At 37.4% G+C, this 21,715-nt stretch overlaps 2 protein-coding genes across 4 annotated transcripts in view; one reads left to right on the top strand and one right to left on the bottom strand.

Moving 5' to 3' along the window:
* LOC134216389 (uncharacterized) overlaps window positions 1-21,715 on the bottom strand; it is a 320,788-nt gene that overhangs the window by 164,185 nt on the left and 134,888 nt on the right. The gene's annotated exons all lie outside the window — the stretch shown is intronic.
* On the top strand, window positions 9,107-10,299 carry LOC134216382 (uncharacterized). The gene is made up of 2 exons (XM_062695280.1): window positions 9,107-9,264; window positions 9,324-10,299. The coding sequence occupies exons 1-2, from the start codon at window positions 9,229-9,231 to the stop codon at window positions 10,101-10,103; spliced, it is 816 nt and encodes a 271-aa protein (XP_062551264.1). The 5' UTR covers window positions 9,107-9,228; the 3' UTR covers window positions 10,104-10,299.

Here is a 21,715-nt window from a genome sequence, read left to right as displayed (position 1 = left end):
TCTTAAAAATGATCATCTTCCCCCCAGTTGACGGTACTAAAAAGTTGTGTGCGCCATTTTGCGCTGGAACAAGTTATACAATTCAGAAACAAACCTAGAAAAAAAAACATAATTTCTGACAAAACTTTTCAATTTTAAGATACAGAGCTTCGCAAAGTTCTACAGAAACGTGTATTTTTGTTAGCCAAACAACTTTCTAAAAGGTGGTAAAAGTGCCTGAAACATAGAAAAAAAGTTATGCTCAAAAAACTGATTTTTAGGGACCTTGCGTTCATCAATACATATTTAAATTCTTATGCTACTCTCAATGACTTATAATCTATAAATTACTACTAACTAATGTTAAACGCAACTCAACACTATTCATGTCACTTCATGGGCAACGTTAATGAATGACCCTAGGTTCGATGGGTAGCTTAGCGACAGAAGATTCAAAGTGACCGAGCAACAAGGAACAGCCGCGTCATCGTATTGTGTTCATCGACAGTAGGTTGCGCTGGAAGCATTGAATATTTTTAAAGAGAGAGCAGTATCTTGACTTCGGCCAGACATATACCAATTCCTGTTACCTGGAAGAGAAACTGGCGATTCCAACTGACCAAGGAACAGGAGCTATTAGTTGGATCTGGAGTCGTGACAACGATAGGTTTCGCTATTTTTGTTACCAACACGGGGACGTTCAGCATATGTAGGTTACAATCTTGTTTCTAATCAGTGACAAAACCTTTTTCTTGAAGCGAAGCATGTTTCTCTTGGACCTTATGTGGAATGGCAAACCATTATACTTGTGGTCACCAAAGTATGTGAATTTTTTTCCCCAGCTTCTGTTCTTGGGATGTTTATCGATAAAACAGCCTGACTTCTCAATGAATACCGATTTGTTGTTCGTGGCAAAGGTTGATTATGCATAGGGTGAGCGGATTCGTTAACATGCTATGCACTTGCACTAGGCATTCCTTCTCTCGTAGGGCAGAAATAGGTAAGACTGCATCATCAGCTTCACTGTATAGTCTCAGGGTAGAATAAAGCTATAAAGAATCGCTTGTAGAGAAGTTTCAAACAACGATTCTGGGTAGATTACAACCTTTGCAGGGCGGTTCTGGATGCAACACCCCAAATGGATACCAAATATTGAAGTTGGGATTGAACAAAAGCATAATAAACTGATAGCATGTTTTTTTTTGGCAAGCATGTAGAAACTATCCCAAGTACTCCACACGTAGCGCTCACTTCGCGTTGTAACGCGGAAATATGATCATTCCATTGCAATTTTGGATCGTACTTGAAAGATGCTGCCTTACTGAACCGATTATAAGATCGTCGTGGGGGGCGGGAACTCTTAAACGAGGCCAAACTCCTGAAACAAAAATTCACATTTTCGGTGATTTCAACCAACGCAATGTAGATTTCATACCAGATATTGATAATGAAAACATTTTGCTTCCAATAGTTGGAGAAAGTGAAATTCTGCACTTTATTTTTGACAAAATTTCAAGCTTGGGACTTAATCAGGTCAACCATGTGAAAAATCAACAGAACTGTCATTTGGACCTATTGCTAACTAACATTTATGATGACTTTAGTGTGAACGAATCACTCACACCATTATGGAGAAATGAAGTGTTTCACACGGCAATCGAATACTCTTTGTTTTTACACGATGTTTCCCACCTAATGACTATCAAATTGAGGAAGTTCTGGGTTATCAAGCAGCTAATTACGAGAACATTAGAAATAAATTAAACATTATTGATTGGCAAACAACTTTGAGGAATCAAGATAATATCGAAAATGCTGCTAATTTATTCTACAGTAAATTGTTCAAAATAATAAAAGAAGAAGTTCCAGTTAAAGACGTAGACGCTCTTTTTTCTACAAAAGAACCAATTTGGTTCAATAGGCAAATAAAGAACTTAAAAATCGAAAGCAAAAAGCGCATAGAAATCACATAAAATTAATAATTCAAGTAGTATGGAAAATTATTTGAACATTTGCGATCAACTTAATACGGCTATGCACACAGCATTTGATGAGTATAATGCAAAAACTGAAGCGGAAATTAAATCTTGTCCCAAAATATTTTTCCAATATGTAAACACCAAACTAAAGACTGACAATTTTCCCTCAATAATGTACATAGACAGCAAAGTGGGTACTAATTCTGATGAGATTTGCAATTTGTTTGCTGAGTATTTCCGTGAAATTTACTCTGAACACTCAGAGGAGGACCGTGATCGCGCGTTTTTTGATTTCTATCCTGAGTTCTCAAACGATATAAGCGTCGACCAAATTAATGTTCTTGACATCTTGGACGCGTTAAAACAATTGGCCGTCCCAAAGAGAACCGGTCCAGCTGGTGTTCCCCCCGTATTTTTGAAAACTATGGCAGCTGAGATCACTGCTCCTTTGCTTTGGCTTTTCAATATGTCATTAAAATCTGGAGAATTTCCCTAAACCGTGGAAAACTTCCTTTCTGGTGCCGAGGTGCAAGTCTGGCAATATGGCCGACATCCGCAATTACCGCGGAATCGCTCTTCTCTCCACCATTCCAAAATTACTCGAAGCAATTGTCAATGAGAAAATATTCAACCAAATAAAAAATAGGATCACTACAAGCCAGCACGGATTCTTTAAAGGTCGGTCGACAGCTACGAACTTACTGGAATTTGTGAATTATTCTCTTGAAGCCATGGACAGAGGAAATCACGTTGAAGTTTTATATACGGATTTTAGTAAAGCGTTCGATAGAGTTGATATACCAATGCTTCTCTTTAAACTGCAAAAATGGGAATCCGGCCTGGACTCCTTAAATGGCTTGAAGCATATCTGACCAGTCGCAATCAAATAGTTAGGTTCAAAGAAAAGCAATCTGTAGCTATTCATACCACATTGGGAGTCCCGCAAGGCTCTCATTTAGGTCCGCTATTGTTTATTTTGTTTGTAAACGACTTGTCCTTCATTCTAAAACATCTAAAAGTATTGATTTACGCTGACGATATGAAACTTTTTATTGAGATCAAAGACGCTGAAGACATGAACACATTCAAACACGAGATCCAGATATTTCATAACTGGTGTATAAAAAGTTTGTTACAGCTCAATATAAAGAAATGCAACTTAATTACTATAAGCAGAAAACGAAGTATTCCAAATATGACAATCACTTTAGGTAGCCAAAAGGAAACAAGATGTGATAGAGTTAGGGATCTTGGCATAATTATAGACTCTAAGCTTACGTTCATTGACCATTATAATACTATTATAAACAAAGCTAATAATATGTTAGGATTCATAAAAAGGTTTGGCTACAACTTCCACGATCCATACACTTTAAAACATTATATATTGCTTATGTCAGATCAATACTTGAATAGCATAGTTTGGTCACCTTACACAGTCACGAATGACACAAGAATTGAGTCGGTACAAAAGCAATTTTTATTATATGCACTACGCAAGTTGGGGTGGACTCAACTTCCACTCCCGTCTTATAAAGCACGATGCATGCTAATTAGTATACAAACATTGAAGGAACGACGGGAATATGCGATGCTATCTTTCATTAATGATGTTATCTCGAACAAGGTCGACTCAGAGGCAATATTATCTAAATTAAATTTTTATATCCCACAAAGACCTTTGCGAAATCGAACTTTATTTGCCTGTAGTAGTCATCGTACAAACTATGCGAAATTCGGACCCATAAATCAAATGATGGCTGCTTATAATAAACATTGGAATGCTATTGATTTCAATACATCTAAGACTAAATTGAAACAATACTTGCGTACTCAGTAAATGCTTGGTGTGTATAATTTTCATATCGCATAAAAGTGTTTAGTAATTTTAAGTAACGGAGAACTATATTATAAGACTAAATCTGTATCAAACGGTCTACAAACATGATTGACGACAATAAACAAATAAAGAAAGAGAATATATTTTGTTTTTGCAAGGTTCAATGACAACATGTTCTCAGCAAAATACTCTCGTACAATATACAGATCCTCCTTCATCTGATGGATTATCGCATCCGGATTGACGTTTTGATATGGAAGCGAAGTATCATCAGCAAACAAGCGAGGTTTCCCATTCAATTTTAGGTTTGCGATATCGTTTATGTATAAGAGGAATAGCAAACCTCGGAGGTGAACTAGCCTTGGGCTAAAAACCTCTTTAATAAAGATTATAATAATAAGGAATAGCAAAGGTCCCACATTGCTCCCTTGAGGAACTCCTACCGAAACGTGTTTTTCTTCACTGTGTTACCATTCATTAAAACATATTGTTTTCGCCCTGTTAAATAGCTCTTCAGTAGATCATTCGCTGCCCCTTTTACCGGTTCTTTTTTTAAACGGGTGGGTTTTAGTTGATTACGACCTTCAGCGTTGATGAAACTATGAGTTAACCCCATGAAAAAATTCACAAAAAATCAAAGAAAATTCAGGTGGTATTCAAAAAGCTGTGAAAAATCAGGTTGGACGGTAATTATTGATGTCCGATTTGCTTCCATCTTTTTGACTGGGAATTACCCCCGCGGTTTTCAAAAAATCAGGAATAGTGCCCAAAAAGATACAATCGTTGAATAAATCCCGCAAGAGTGTAGAGAAAGTATAATGATGATGCTTGATAAACTTGGCTAAAACTGCGTCGACACCACAACTTTTGCCATTTTTTAAATCTTTTATTAGTTATATCTCGCGCTTAATTTCATAGGGGCGTAACTGTATGGATCGATTTCTCTTCGTCGATGTTTTCTTTTTATTGTTGTACCGAATTGCACTAGTTTGTCGACGATTGAATGGTTTGGTGTGATAGAGGATGATTATATCTTGCACCAGAATCAATAATCACGGTTGTAGCTTTTGAAACCATTGAGTTATTAACAAAATATATAATCGATTAGGAGAAATCTATCAATACAGTTACGCCCCTATGAAACTAAGCGCGAGATATAACTTCTTGTTCTGTTGCTGCTGACAGGAAGATCGAGTCTCTTCGAGGAGTCAGAGTATTAAATCTATTATTATTTCTCGGTTACTATGGATTGATGCAGCAAGCAAAGATAGAGCAAAAAAAGTCATTAAACACTTTTTTCATTATTTTTTGATGGGCCGCCCTCTTAATTGGTCATTTTTGATGCCCTGATGCCCTGAACAAATTTCATCCAAATCGATCAACGTTTGGGCGGTGCTAAACTCGTTGGAAAAATGTAAGCAGAAACATTGAAAAACAGTGATTTGCAGTTGGAAGGCTCAATATGCGATGAAGAAATATGATACTCATTCATTTATTGTAAAATTAAATATAGAATGTTATGCTGAAAACCGCGTGAAGATTATTAGGCAAAGATATTAGCATTTCACTGAAGTGGAGTTTAAGCAAATTTCGTTTTCGGCTCATAAATAAAAAATGAAAAAGTTTTATTCATACTAATTTGAGCCACCCTAATATATATACAGAGCATGGTACATTATATTCAAGCTAGCATGCTTAAGATACTTATTAAAGTACACTGGAGGAAGTGGAAAAGGAAAAATCGATAGTGCCTGTTTGAATTAGTGTAAAACCAGTTTAAATGATCTAAATGCGTTCAATCAAAATGGGCTATCAAAAACAGTCAATTTTTAACCAACTGTGCGGTAATTCAAACCATTTTGGTCGCTTGAAATTTATGGAAATAGATTTTATGGGCCCTCCTTAGCCGTGCGGTAAGACGCGCGGCTACAAAGCAAAACCATGCTGAGGGTGGCTGGGTTCGATTCCCGGTGCCGGTCTAGGCAATTTTCGAATTGTAAATTGTCTCGACTTCCCTGGGCATAAAAGTATCATCGTGTTAGCCTCATGATATACGAATGCAAAAATGGTAACTTGGCTTAGAAACCTCGCAGTTAATAACTGTGGAAGTGCTTAATGAACACTAAGCTGCGAGGCGGCTCTGTCCCAGTGTGGGGATGTAATGCCAATAAGAAGAAGAAGAAGAAGATTTTAAAATTAGGAGTTGTTTTTCCACTTTTCCTAGTGGGATGGGATAAGTGGAAAACCCATGTTACCTTGACCTTCAATAGTGATGAGTAGTTACATATAACTAAAATCAATACGATAATTGCTCTGAGTATCTTTTGTGGAATATTTGCATTACCTTAACGGAATAGGTCCTCAAGGAATTCTCGTAATAGCTAGACGAGGGCTGGTTTTGCCTTCTCGAACACTAAGTGTACGTGAAATCTATATGCTCGCCCCAAAGATAAACTTTTTAAAGGAAAAATGGGACTTACAGTGTTATAAACTAATCAACTTAGTTTAACGAATTGAGATGATGTCTGTATGTGCGTATTTGTATGTATGTGTGTGCGCAAAGCACGTACAACATTATAAGCTATTCTTGAGCACTTGTCCTTAACCAGTTTGCCTGCAAAAAAATGGCATTCAATAGCGAAACTTGTTATGGATAAAAATGAATACGTATTATAGAATATATTTACCTATCGGTGTTATTTTTAACTTTCTTACACATTTTTTTTCATATGTAAGACATGTGAAAGGCATCAATACCGATAGGTGAATTAATCAGGCATTTTCTAGTTTATATTATTCCAATCACCACTGGAATCACAATGATAACAAAGAAGGAACATATTAAGATTTACAGCTATCGAAATAAACCCTGTAGGGAAGACAAAAATTGCGTAATTAGAACAATATCCACTTCCCCCGCAGTGTTTGATACCTAGAGTAAGTGTAAAATCTTTGAATTATTTCCTTTCTTGGTACAAACCACTACCAATTGAATGGGATTAGTTTAATTTTATTATAATGGTCACCTGTGATATAAATTCACTTGAAAGAGGGACAAGTGGTGCAAATAAGAATTGATTTTATGAATGTAAAAATCAACTTTTCGCAAAACCTAAAATTACAGTTCATGCGTTAACCGTGTTAGTGTTTGTATTATACAAATTTCAACACAGTATTAGTGAGAGCATCAAAGTATATTCTTACATAATGTTATGATGTGGTAAAAACTGTAAAGTATGTACAATAGACCTCTTCATGTTTTCAAAAAGTATCAAAAATTCAACCGGTCAACCCAGAATTACAATTCTTATGCTTACAATTCGGATAAAATTTCGAGGTGGCTCAAGTCGATTTAGTGTTTTTGGGCTATTTTCAATTTTGAAAAAAATCTAACAAGAGATATAAAAGCCAAAAACCATCGCAACAACCTCTATATCGAAGATTTTGGTGTGCTCTACAAGTCTTGTGAACATTGCGATACGTTCCGTTCACGTTTTGGTCACGTTAAAGTGATTTTTAAGCTTTAAAGTGCATAAAAACACTCTTCCCATTTAAAGTCGTTGTTCTACAAAATTCTTGAATTTATGACAAATCATTGCTAATTTATTATATTTATTTTCCTCTTTTTCCCCTGGACATTTGAGTATTATAATTGCTAACGTTTGATTTACCGTTAAAAATCTTAAAAATCAGTAGCTGAACATTTGTAATAAATTTGCACGCTAGGATTTCCTAAACAAGTTATTCGAACAAAACATAAATCAAATCATATGATATTTGATGCTTACAACAAACGACTTCCAAATTTGGTTTATTTCACCATATGTCTGTATGCTTTTAGCATTTAGTGCGTCGTAGTAACAAGTGAAATTAAAGCTTCTTTGTTCGAACAACTTGTTTGACGAAATCCCAACGTGCAAATTTATGATTAATGTTCAGCTTCTGATTTTTAAGAATTTAACGGTAAATCGGACATTAGAAATTGTATTACTCAAATGTCCAGGGAAAAAAGAGGAAAATAAATATTTTAAATTAGCAATTGTCATAAATTCAAGAATTTTGTAGAACAACGACTTTTATTTAAAACAGTGTTTTTATGCACTTATAAGCTTGAAAATTACTTTAACATGGTCAAAACATGAACGGAACGAATCGCAATGTTCACAAGACTTGTAAAGCACATCAAAATCTTCCATATAGAGGTTGTTGCGATGGTTTTTGGCTTTTATATCTCTTGTTAGATTTTTTTCAAAATTGAAAATAGCCCAAAAACACTAAATCGACTTGAGCCACCTCGAAATTTCATCCGAATTAGCTGAAAATTTGACAGGAGGCTTATTTTAGCACAAGAATTGTGATTCTGGGCTGACTGGTTGAATTTTTGATACTTTTTGAAAACATGAAGAGGTCTAATGTACAATTCCAATTTTTCGAGTCGATTTTTATACTTACCCCCTTTTTCTACTTCCCCCAGTGTACCTTATAAGATATCTTATTACAAACAACATGATAAGAATTAATATGTTGAATATATTGAGCAATTTTATTATAATTTCAACAATTACTATACCAAAAAATGGCACAAATCTCCCAAATTGAGGTGATAGGGCCTCGCGTTTGCAATGTCACACAAATATGTAGTTGATTAACGCATCTTTGGATCAACGCATCAACGAAACCGTATCTCTACACTACTCCAATGCAACAAATTTGAAACAGTCGTCTTCGACGCTATGTGGTTCTTATTTGTTTATTTTTCAGCATGATCATTTGGGTTTTATACTAGTTTTATTGAAGTCTTGTAGAGCAAATCATAGCTTTCAGAACCGTAATAAAACCAGAACAGTTACTTGGGTTCACTCTCATCTAGAATATACGAATTGTCTTCCAGACCATGGGGAATCACGGAAGATTATAAGAACGATGTTACCAATATTAGATCACACACTGACCAACGCGCACTTGTATTGAACCTTATACCTATTTATCAGTTTCGAATCCAATGCAATTGATAAATCGGTACATAATTGCATTATCATTGGACATGACAAATTCAACTTTTGCTTGCAAATTTTTGTTTTGCATAATCGATTATAACCATTTGTACTGGACTGAGCAAATTTGGGTATGTACGTTCGTTCGAATGTGGCGATGAATTTAATTGATGGCGTCCAGTCATAAAGTAAACAAAGTTATAGTTGCGGCCAAGTAGTAGTCGATCCACATGCCATCATTCCCTAGCAGATAAGACAGTCAAGATACTTGAGAAATGTATATTATGGAGGTTATAATTCCGAAGAGCTTAGAGGTATAAAAACAATATCAATCAATTAGGCGTATCGCAAACACCTCAAGACTTTCGAAGACTCCAGAGGTTTTCCCCTATCGATTCGTTCAGTTGCAAAATTGTACTGTCAACAGAGAGACACAATGAAAGTTATTCTAATTTTAACAGCCATAGTCGGGGTAAGCATTGTTTGGTTCGGGTCAATGTGTTTAAATAATTAGAAATTTTAAAATTTCAGTTGGCATCGACTCAAAGAGAAGATTCTCTAAATGTGGTAGATGTTATGTCGCTCCTTCCCACAGCGTATCGGGATCTACAAACTTTCGTCATATCTGCAGTAGCTGATGCCAAACACAACAGTTCAGATGCGATCTACGATTTTCATAGAGAAGTGTATCTCGCGAAGGACACTTTCCTACGGTCAGCCGTCAATATGGAAGTGAACACACTTTACCAATTGAACAATCAACCACTACAAGTGGATGCCGGCTGTCTGACCCTTCTTCGCGGAAGTGCCGATTTGAACCTACAGGTTTCCGGTGTTGGATTCACGAACTGCATCGTGGAAGTCGACTCACGATTGAACGAAGAGATTCAACAAGTGTACGATCAACTTCAAGTGAACGAATCTTCCTATGTTCAGTTCAGCCTGTACGACGCATTCGTGGGTCGAAATATTTTCCAGAACCCTCAGGATATTACCGATCAGTTGTACCTTAAACTGGCCCAATTGCAACAAACTCCAACTGAACTCGTGGCTCAGTTAAACTCCTTAGTCTCAGACTTCAGATTGCGATTAGATGTGGCTCGTTCCACTTATCGACAGTGCTTAACGGTCAATAATCAGGTTCTGCAGACGGCAAATGATCTAATTCTGATTCAGCTACAGCAAATTTGCCGAGGATCCCTGGTGTCAACACCCACTCTGACTACACCGGCTCTTACAACGACACAAGTGCCGCAAGATTCTCCCGCTGGCCCACCGACTGTGCAAGTAGATGAGTTCAACAGCATTTAGAAATTGATGATAGGTGCTCTACCTTGATAATTTACATCGCAATGGCAAAACCACTTTTGCGATTGCCCAAGAAACGCTATTTGCCTCAAGACAAGTAGCATTTCATCATCAATAGTGAATTAAATAGTGATTAATTGACGAAGCTTCTGTGACAAAAGTATGTTCGAGAAATATACATTCAAATTATTTAATGAAATTATGAATGCTTTTTATACGCTGATGACAAATCTGTTGTAAAGCAGATTAATCCACTTTGTTGTATGGTCTATGGTTTTGGCGTAAGTTTCAAAATTGTGTACATATTTTATGATCAGATTCATTCTACTTTTACCATACTCATCGTTTACGGATTTATGTTGTGGTGTTGCCAACCTTTATTCCCCCTTAAACTGCACGAACCTATATCTGATTCGGCCGCGCAATAATACACAATGCCATGGGACTCGAAATGTGTTCCATCAAAACAGATCTTAGCTAAATCAAACCGAAATTGAATTCGCTGTCTAACGCATTTACTTTCAAAGTTAACTGAAGATTGTAAGAGCCGAAATGTTTGCGATAATTTGTATTAAAACTTGTATGACCCAAAATTATTGGCTGACATAGTTGACAAAAATTGTTACTAAAAAAATAAAAACAAAATAATGCCATTTAGTTTCTTAGTGTCTTACTCTAATAATTACTAGAATTATGAATATATAAAATGATACTCTTCTGGGTCACCCAGAAATTATCTGGGTTATCTACATCTAGAACAAGATACACCCGATTCCGTGAGAAAAAAAATACGTGTAATAACAGAATCGGGTGTACCATAAAGTATGTAGGTATATAAACTAGTATTCAAGATTCAGTCAAATATTACTACTATACTATACGATTTCAAAGCATATAATGATGCAATTCTCTTATATCCTCAAGTCGTATTTCGTTCATACATATTTACTGATAAGGACAGGGAGCCACTATACACAGAGATACAATTTCTTTACATCCACTTCAGTCTTAAATCAGGTTTTTACGTATTGGTAAGCACCGTTCAAGAGTTAAGCAAAGGCGAAGAAATTGGCCCTTGGTTTTTCACCAGAACTTTGATATTTGCTGTTACTAATTTGTTCATTACATTAGAAATGGTCGGGTTTGGAAAATTAGAACAAAGTCGGGCTCGGGTCGGGTACGGGTTTGTGAGATGATAAAATGTCGGGTCTGGGTCGGGTACGAGTTTGAGAAATAAAGTGTTGAATATTTTGACGTAGGACTTACGTCTCTCTTTACTATACCGGGTGTCATTTCAAAATTTCTAAATCGGCCGCGTTACGCTGTGTTGAAAGATTTCAAACGTTAATAGCTTTTATCCTAGTGAACAGATTTCTGCAGTTAACCCCTCAATCGACAGTTTTCAAGTATGCCTTTCATATTAATGCTTGATAATATCCGAAAACTTGTTTTAATAGGCCTAAAACTGTTTTCAAAGCAAAACATTGAATTCACGAAAACCTATAAATATGGGTACCGCATCATTCTTGCATCATTCCATTACCACGTTCTGATTGGTGCAGACGGCAACGAATGAGCTCACGCTAGGTCTGCTCTGCCCCTATTCGCATAAGCGTCCCATGGCAGTTTTCATCAACTTGAGAAAAATGCCGTTGAATTTTTCAAACTTGTTTAACATGAAGAAATTCAAAAAAATCTAATAAATTGATAAAACCAGCAATCTATCTGAAAATTTGGCATAATATTCTTTATCTGTATGCATTGCTATGGAACTATTAAATGGACCATAATTATATTTATTTTTTTCTGCAAAAGTGTATCAAAATCTGGAATGTGACTATTATGCAAATAAATAGCAAGATGGGACAACACAAATGGATTTTGTTTTTCAAATTTATAGAACAAAGCCTATTATTTCATAAGTTTTTCTAAAAGATAAGTTCATTTTAAGCTTATTTCTGAAATGAAATCAAAATCTTCGAAAATCGACATGGGACTCTTATGCGAATCGCGGCAGTGCTAAGAAGGCATAAAATAGCACAGCGCGATTTTTTCCTCTCAATCTGACCGAAACAGGCAAAGCAATAACAGCAGCGCATCGTCGGAATTTTCGAACGGTTGCATCATCGTCTCAGCCACGCATTCGCAAACCTTAGCCTTTTTAAGAGCAAGGCAGAATTTCAGCATTCTCAGGTCAGCATCATCGGCATTTTCAGCCCGGCATTGTGGAGAAGCCAACAGTAAGCGCGGCACGGCGGTGTGTGACGATAGAGTGTCGACGACAACACTACTGATCAAGTTTTCTCGGCCGATGGCAGCAGCGGTTAAGCGTTTGGTATTCCTGCAGACATCGATTCATAATGTTTTAAACAATCATAAACTCCCAGTTGAACCGCTCAAGAGGAAATTTACATCTAACAGTGTGAATGGATCTTTTCAGAACCACTAATATACTTACTAAAGAGTTTTTCGCAATAGAATCATTTTGAAAATGTAGTACAATCAACTAATTAGAGAGCGTTTGCGTGACAATTTTATTAATTCGCGTTCGCGGCGATGAATTGTTACAAAATTCTGTCTTCCTCGCGCACGACAAAAGAATATGCGTTTCTTATTCTAAGATCTCAACGAAAATTTTAGAAATTTCTCCATTAGAATTCCAAAAATTGTTACTGTTTTGAGTCTAAATATTTCAATTTAAAATTTGATTTATTTGTTGATGTGAATAGGTAAATAGCTACTGAATTTTGTGTAACTTTCAAACGTTGGTATAAAGCTTTTGAATATTCTTGGTTAACGTGATTTTGTGTTTCAGCAAGTATACTCTATTACCACTATTACCACTCTAGCAAATTTGAAGAGTTAACGCAGTAGCGTCGCGGTATTACAAAAGACAAGCAATGTAGTGAAGAGACATTGCGAGGGGTGCTTAAACGTATAATTCAATGTGCAGCATAACATGTGGAAATAATGTGCTAGAAATCATCACATGAACCCATTTTGGAATCTTAGTTTAAAAATGAAATGTTGAAAAATGTAATTAAAATTTTCAAAAATAGTGAAATTAGTGTAATATCTGCAATTATCGCACCTCTGGCAATCATTTTTAGGCGTTAGTCATCTTTGGTAACCCAAGATGGTGTGAATGTGCTGTCTGTTGCCCAATATATGGGGATTCTCGAAGTGGACCATGTTGTTAATATACTATACTATATACTATATATGTGACAAATCATTTTTGCTTGGTTGGTCAACGTAAAGGTACAACCAACAAATGTTTTGCGATGTATTCATCAAAGAGGTGGAACATCGGCTTAAGTTGCAATGCTATAATGAAGGAATCATTCGCTTTTTTGATCAATGTAAAGGTGTAGCCATCAGCTGATTTACAATGGTATTATTCATCGAAAAGGCGGAGCTTCGGCGGATTTCCTATGCTATAGTTCATCTTTTTCTGGCAATTATGGCATTGAAAATACTTCGAATGTCCCATATATAATTATTTTGATAGTGAACTCTTTTATTCATTAGTTATTATTTAGAAAATAATAATTTTGAAATGTTTTGTCACTTTAATTACCCACGACTAGCAGTGAGCAAACGATGTTCAATGGTCTTATACATCAAAGGGGCGGAGCTTCGGCTAGAGTTCTGATATAATGATAAAATCATGGCTCACGCGAGTTTAGTTCCTGCTAAAATTTTATCTTGAGCGGTCGGTAGAGAACCAACATCCAGCGACAGGGACAGGCCTGACCAAGATGAATACACCACTAGGTGTTCCAATCTGCCAAATTCACGATTCAGCCATCTTGGATTTTAGTATGGAAGAGCCAGCCGGTTTGTTTATGTTTTGTACCGAAAATGAATTTTTCACCCCCGCCTTCTTCTCGTCCATAAACTGGGCAAATTGAAACACCTAGCTGTGTATTCATCTTGGGCCTGACAATAGTCATCGTCGCAGCAAGAAAAACCGCAGTAGCGACGAGATTTATTGTTTTCATTGCTACTCGACGCATCGTCAATGACGCGCACAACGTTAGCTTTCGTCGTGCAACCAAATCGTCATGACGACAGCGAAGAACGAAGACTTCATACCATTATTCTTCAAGCGGCAGCTGCCCTGCGCAGATTTTTATTATTTCTTTGTGAAAATGAATTTGAAGTAATGTATGAAGATGTTATAAATGCTATCGAAACATTTATGTTACCAAAGTTCGTACTATTTCTTCATTCTAGACGTCATTATGTTTTTAACTACTCCGTCTATAATGACGTGCAATCGATTATGTGAAGTAGTGACGACGGAAATCGTCTTTTTACTTTTGGCTGCACGACTATCTTCGTGGTAGGCATGCGGCATGAAGAAACCGAATAGGTGTCGCGTCCGGAAATGTTATGACGAAGACTATATTTTTTTCGCTTTCTTCATACGACGAGAATGACTATTGTCAGCCCGGACAGGGATGATGATATTGCCGTCTCTAGAAATCAAAGAATTATCTTTTTACATACTTTCATCAATGACAAATAAAATCAACATTAGATGAAAAATCGATTGATAGCTTTCCATTTTGATTTTTTTTTCTCTAGATTGGTAACGAAACGTGTAATAATGCTGAACAAAATATGTATTTTTACATGCATGGTTAAGCCAAGTCCTACGTCCACTTCCGGTTATGTCACAGACATTACCCACTGTTGGTTTTTTTATTCGTTTCTGGTAATTTTAAGGCTTGTTCGTTGTTTGGGCCTATACCCTTTTGGGTGTAAAAAGAAATATAAAATATCTAGTTTGAGTATTCCGCCAAAAAATAGTTCGGGTCCAGCTCGAGTTTAAGACTGCAAAAATTGTCGGGTACGGGACGGGTTCGGGTTTGATAAGAGTTTTCATTCCGGGTTCGAGTCGGGTCCGGGTTTGAAAGGAATTTCTAAATCGGGTTCGGGTCGGGTTCGGGTTTTCAAAATGTGAAACCCGACCATCTCTACATTACATGCCCACTGCTTTTTTCATTACTATATACTATATATATATTACTATAAACGATAAACGAAAAACACGAGCCCTCCTTAGCCTAGCGGTTTGACCCCTCGTTAGCCTAGTTTTGAATTTTATCTCAACACAGTTGTCAAAGCAGTTTTCTTCAGATCTGTGCTGAAAAATCCAATATAAACGGCTTTGTCACACAAATTTGTCGACAAATTGGCACCGAATTATTCGATTTCTTCGATACAGATTAATAGTTTTGGCAAAACTCAACATCCTGGGACACTTATAGGTCGAAAATAATTGCTCTTCAGAGTGCGTGCACATTTGTAGTTTCTCAAACAAACAAACAAAATTATACACCCCGAAAAAAAATCTCATTTTGGTCAAAAATGTTACATATGCACTATGCAGTTTCTCAAACAAACGGTTCAAATGCACTCGCTTTTTCAAAGGCGCCTGATACGGAAGCCTCACACAACTGTCATTTTTATGTTGGAATAATAAAAATGACATTTGTGCGTGGCTTCCCTTGTGAACTAGGTGCCCTTGAAAACTCGAGTGCATGCAGTTTTGGGTTTCGTAAGGCTTGTCCTTAAAAGGCGAACGATACTGCCTAGTAACAGAACGCCAGAAGACTGACAATAGTCATCGACCATCGTCGCAGCGCGAAATGCCACAGTAGCGACAAGTTTAAGTGTCTTCATTGCTACTTGACTCATCGTCGATGACGCGCACCAAATCGTCCTGACGACATCCAAGAACGAAGACTTCATACCATTATCATTCAAGTGGCGGCTGGCATGCAACGATTTTTATTAATCCGTTTTCTCTATGGCAGCAAAATGGCTAAACTGTGTTTCGTTTTTGCATTAGGACACTTTGTTCTTGCATCGAAAACATATGAGCAAAAGGGCTAAACGGTAGTTTGAAAACACAACGGGGCGACAGCCGGGCGTGGAATCTGAGCGAAAAGGATGTTGTCGAAAACATTATGGCGCATTTCTGAAGGGCGCAAGTGTAAACTGACTGTTAGAAATATTAGATTTATGTGGCTTCAACGACTAGATGTGAATGTATTTTATGAAAATTATTAACATTTAAAATAACATCTACTTTTCAAACTATAATTGAAAACATGTCATGAACAATTCGAACCCATTTTTCTCCATTCGAGCTCATTGCGACATTGGCCCTTATGAAGCAATTGTGTCGAATTGTATTCCATTTTTTTTCTCTTAAGGACATTGAGTTAATTTTCCGTGGGAAAAAAATAGAGGGCTATACAATTTCACTCAATCTGCCGAGTAGTTGAAAGTTACCATGTATCCCATTTAATTCGAACACATGATCAAGTGTGGTGAAAACAGAATTGATATTTCTCAATTTTAATGAAAGATATCACGCAATGTTTCCCATATCTGCCCCTCTCATTCTCTATAAAAACGCGAAGGATGAGAAGCATGCTAGACAAATCCCACCTAATTTTATTCCGTGACAAAACAGGACATGAAAGTGTGCAATATCGGATACATTTCGCGCAAAATCGTATTTGGAACTGGCATCACCCTCTCAGATTTCAATGAAATTTTCAGGACTTGTAGACAGTGTAGCAAAAAGTCACTTTGCATACCTAGTTTTTCCAAAAAAAAAACCTAAGGCCTAACTTTTTTCAAATGGATATATGTAGCTGAAAAATGACAAGTCTTAGCTTATATAGTTAGATTGGTATGATTGACCTTCCATTTCGTAGTTGCTAGTCGTGATTGGCCGAGAAACAACAAATATGCACAGCTCACCAAATGAATAACCTACTTGGGATTAGAAAACTATTCTCACTGTCAGCAATGCCCAAACCACAGATAACAGATATTAAGGCTGACATCCGATACGTGTGTAAACATCCGCAACTGTTAATTCAAATGTTTTTAAATTGGGATCGCGTTTGGCAATCGATTGGAGATGGCGCAAGGATCATTGTAATTGAAAACGCAGCCCGAATGCGGCTGTCAATGGCATTGGCTGCGTTCGAAGGTTGTTAATCAGGTGCGTCCGTATGTACTGCCGCAATCAGTTGAGTAGATGGCAGTAGTAGGCCAACGTATATCAATTTAAAAGTTTACACAGGATTTTCAATAAAATTTGTTCTAGCCTAAATACCTGTTATCTGTGGCAAAACTCACTCACTTACTCGAATCATCGATTCAAAATCCCAACCCATCAGCTAGTAAACGACGAATGTGAACTAACTAACTCGATGTTCTGTTACTCGATATTTTCCCTTACTCGATGAAATTGAAAGTCCCTTGAATCTAGCATACTGTGATCCCTTCGTAAATCGATACCTCCTTTACTCGATTTTTTTTAAAGATTTATTTTCATGATTTTTTATTAACCCTCTACAACCCAAATTTTTGTTTTCGTTTCAAATCACTATTTTGCTTTCTAAAATCGATCTATACACGGTTTGGGCACAGATAACAGATATTTAGGCTAGAACAAATTTCATTGAAAATCCTGTGTAAACTTTTAAATAGATATACGTTGGCCCACTACTGCCATCTACTCAACTGATTGCGGCAGTACATACGGACGCACCTGATTAACAATCTTCGAACGCAGCCAATGCCATTGACAGCCGCATTCGGGCTGCGTTTTCAATTATAATGATCCTTGCGCCATCTTCAATCGATTGCCAAACGCGATCCCAATTTAAAAACATTTGAATTAACAGTTGCGGATGTTTACACACGTATCGGATGTCAGCCTCAATATCTGTTATCTGTGGTTTGGGCATTGACAATTTTTAATTCGCAATTTTATCAATTCCACACTTTGATTTTTCAGAACCCTCAACCTCCAACGAGTCCCTCCAAGACACGAGGATTCTTTTTCGCAAATTTCATATCAATTTATCCATTTCGAAACATGTGCTGTGCATATGCACAGCCAAGATATTTAACAAAAAAATGGTTTTCGTACGGCCGAGGTGCCGAACAATATGCAATTAATTGTACTAAATATTATCTTCGCTTGACGTTCTTCCGGCATACGAACAACGTGTCCAACCCACCATAGTCTGCCGTGTTGTATAAGCTTAATAATATCCAGCCCTTTATACACCTGGTACAACTCGTGATTCATGCGACTCCGCCAGATACCGTTCTCCTGTTTACCGTCGAGTATTGTCCGCAGCACCTTACGCTCAAACACTCGGAAAGCTCTCCGATCAGCCTACTTTAACATCCATGTTTCATGGCCGTATAAAGCCACCGGAAGAAACAGAGAAGTATGCAGCGCGAATTTTGTTTTCGTTTACAGACTGCGGGACTTAAGCTGGTTACGACGTTTCTCAAACAAACGGTTCAAATGCACTCGCGTTTTCAAAGGCACCTGATACGGAAGCCTCGCACTACTGTCATTTTTATGTTGGAATAATAAAAATGACATTTGTGCGTGGCTTCCCTTGTGAACTAGGTGCCCTTTTAAACTCGAGTGCATGTAGTTTTGGATTTCGTAAGGCTTATCCTTAATGGTCCGTTTACATATTCGCTAGTTCTAGCGGACAATGCACTATCCGACAACACTAGCGCGATATTAGCATAATGTAAACAGGAATTTGCAGCTGCAATACGTCTTTTCACCTCGCGGGTAACATCATTATCGCACGTCACTAATGTTCCGAGATACACAAATTCTTCTACCACTTAAAATTTTTCACCATCCAGCACCATTTCGCTACCACCGCCACTAATGAACCCACGTTGATTGCCAGCGACCATGTACTTCGTTTTGCTGGTATTGATCTTGAGTCCAATCCTTGCTGTCTCCCTCTTAAAAGGCACAAAAGCCTCTTCCACGGCACGGCGATCAATCCCGATAATATCGATATCGTCTGCGATATGCCATCTTGTGATAATGGTGCCGCATCAAGCGCTATATTGAACAGTAGATTCCAGAGTACATCACCCTGCTTTAATCCATCTAAGGTATCAAATGACGTTGATATTTCATCCGCAAACCTTACACTTGATTTTGACCCGTCCAACGTTATACGAATCAGCCGTATCAGTTTCGCCGAAAAACCATGTTCAATCATAATTTGCCATAATTCATTCCGTTTCACTGAATCCTACGCCTTGAAATCAATAAACAGATGATGTGTCTACAAGTTGTACTCCAGGAATTTATCAAGGATTTGTCGCAGGGTGAACATTTGAACCGTTGTTAATCGGCGCCCATGGAAACCTGCTTGGTATTCGCCGACGAAGGACTCTTCAAGCGGTCTCAATCTGTTGAACAGAATATGGGACATAATTTTGTACGCCGAATTAGGGAGGGTTATTCCTCGGTAATTGGCGCACTCCAGTCTGTGCCCTTTCTTAAAGAGAAGGCAAATGAGGCCGTCCAACCAACTAGCAGGCAATTCCTCGTCTTCCCATATTTTCTATATAACAGAGTAGAGTGGGCAAGAGTGCACGTGGGGTAAGAGTACGTTTTCGATTTTTTGAAGTAATAAAAAAAGATAAACTAGCAGCACTGCATCAGTTTGACAGGTATTCTGACCAACTTTTATCATGTGTAATTGTGAACGATTTGAATAAACAACAAGGGAGACATTGAGTTAGATAACTTTTTGGTCATTTTGCTAAAAATAATTGTGTTTCCGCAACTAGTATTTCATTACCATATATACGTTCAATCAGATGAACATTATACCATTTCGATAACCTATTGTATAGAGTACTTTATGGTGCAGAACACCAATCCGGTTGGTTTTCCAAGAAGTCAAAACCATTACCTGAATAAATTTTGGGGCTGTGGGGTAAAAGTACGCAGGTACGGGTGGGGCAAGAGTACGCATGTGAATGTTCAAGTTCTGATGTCAAACCCGTATCTCCCGCCGAAATAAGACTACTTCTAAAGCGTAAAGATCCTCAACAAAGAAAAAAGGGACAAAAATCGAAAATTATCACAAGTTTTAAGGATAAGTTGAAGTAATTTGGTGTTAGAAAGGACTTAGCGAACAAAGCACTGAAGCGAAATCATGAAATTGTATTATGACTTTTCGTACACCCAAACATAGTCCAAAAACACAATGTAGTCTAAATGATAATTTCATTTAATCAAAAGAAACATCCATAAATTACGCAACGCTTAGCTGGGAGGGGTTGCGAGATGTATGACGATCCATACAATTTTTAGAGGCTTCAAACAAAAAGTGTAAGATGGGGGGGGGAGGGTGATGAAATATCCAAATTTTACGTTACGTGATTGGTGGGCTTTCTTAAAAAAAAAATCCTGTGTTTACGCCACGGGAAACCTGATATACCTCTGCAGTTTTTTTGTACAATGGTTTTTCGTATGAAAGATCCCAATTCTTGGACCCCCTCCCCCTTTAAGAGTTACGTAATCTTTAAACATTCCCTAATATACTTTCATTGAACATCCAATAAATGTTAATAATTCTTATTTGTGTTAATATATACTTAAAGGACATGATTAGATAAATGCGTACTCTTACCCTACCCAATGCGCACTTTTACTCCACCGGTTGGGTAAGAGTGCATTTTTCACATGTCTGGTAATAAGGGCTCTACTAAAACGAATTACAATAATTTCAATATCTTTTCCACTCGGTAACATACAGGAAAAGTATACGAATCGTCGACATTGATATGATATGCAGAAACTTGTTCCATCAGGGCTACATGATCGATTGAAAACTAAGTGCGTACTCTTGCCCCACTCTACTCTATGGTGCAGAACTTCATAAAGCTGTTCACTGCCATGTTTGAGAAGTTCAGCCTGGAGCTGGTCTTTCCCCGTAGCTTTATTGTTTTTCAGCTCTTTAACAGCTTTTTTAACCTCATCTAGTGTAGGTGACTCCACAGCTTGTCCATCGTCGCTAATATTTATTCTGTTCACCGATGCACCGTCACTTCCACTATTCAACAAAGTTTCAAAGAGTTTTTTCCACCTGGCAGCCACTTCAGTTTTATCTGTCAGAAAACTCCCTTGTTGGTCGATGGCGCTGTCTTTCTCCGCACGCCATTGACAGACTCATAAAACCTCCACATATCGTTCTGCTCCGTTTTTTCCTGCGCCTTGCTAATCAATTGTTCTTCATACTTTTTCTTCTTCCTGCGGTGGGTTCGTTTTTCGGCTGCTCTTGCTTCCTTGTACCGATCTCTATTCGATCGGGTACCCGACACCAACATCCGGCTTCTGACAAACGTTCTTCTCGTCTGTCACTCTTTGACACTCCACATCGAACCAACCCGTTCTGGGTCGCCTCTGAGCACTACCACTTCTCGTGCTGTTGAGCTCATCGCTCCAGAAAAATACTAAACTAAAAATATTTCACTCTTCAAAGGTATACGAGCGAAAACACGGAGGTAGTAAATATTACTCAATTTTCTATATGCTTTTATAAATGTATAGAACTTTGAAAATTTACTTAAAACCTTATTTAAACATGTATTGAAGTTTACTTTATTGATCCACTTCAAACACTTTTCGAGAACTGATCAATTGAAAATTACAAAAAATAATCTAAATACCTCGTCTAAAGGCGGTCTTAGGCATTAGAGGGTTAAGAATAAGTTCATAACGTAATTTACTTGAA

The sequence above is a fragment of the Armigeres subalbatus genome, chromosome 2, assembly GCF_024139115.2.
Source record: "Armigeres subalbatus isolate Guangzhou_Male chromosome 2, GZ_Asu_2, whole genome shotgun sequence".
In the NCBI taxonomy this organism is placed as follows: Eukaryota; Metazoa; Arthropoda; class Insecta; order Diptera; family Culicidae; genus Armigeres; species Armigeres subalbatus.
The sequence above is the reverse complement of the archived record's forward strand: the minus strand, read 5'-3'. Positions and strand labels throughout refer to the sequence as shown.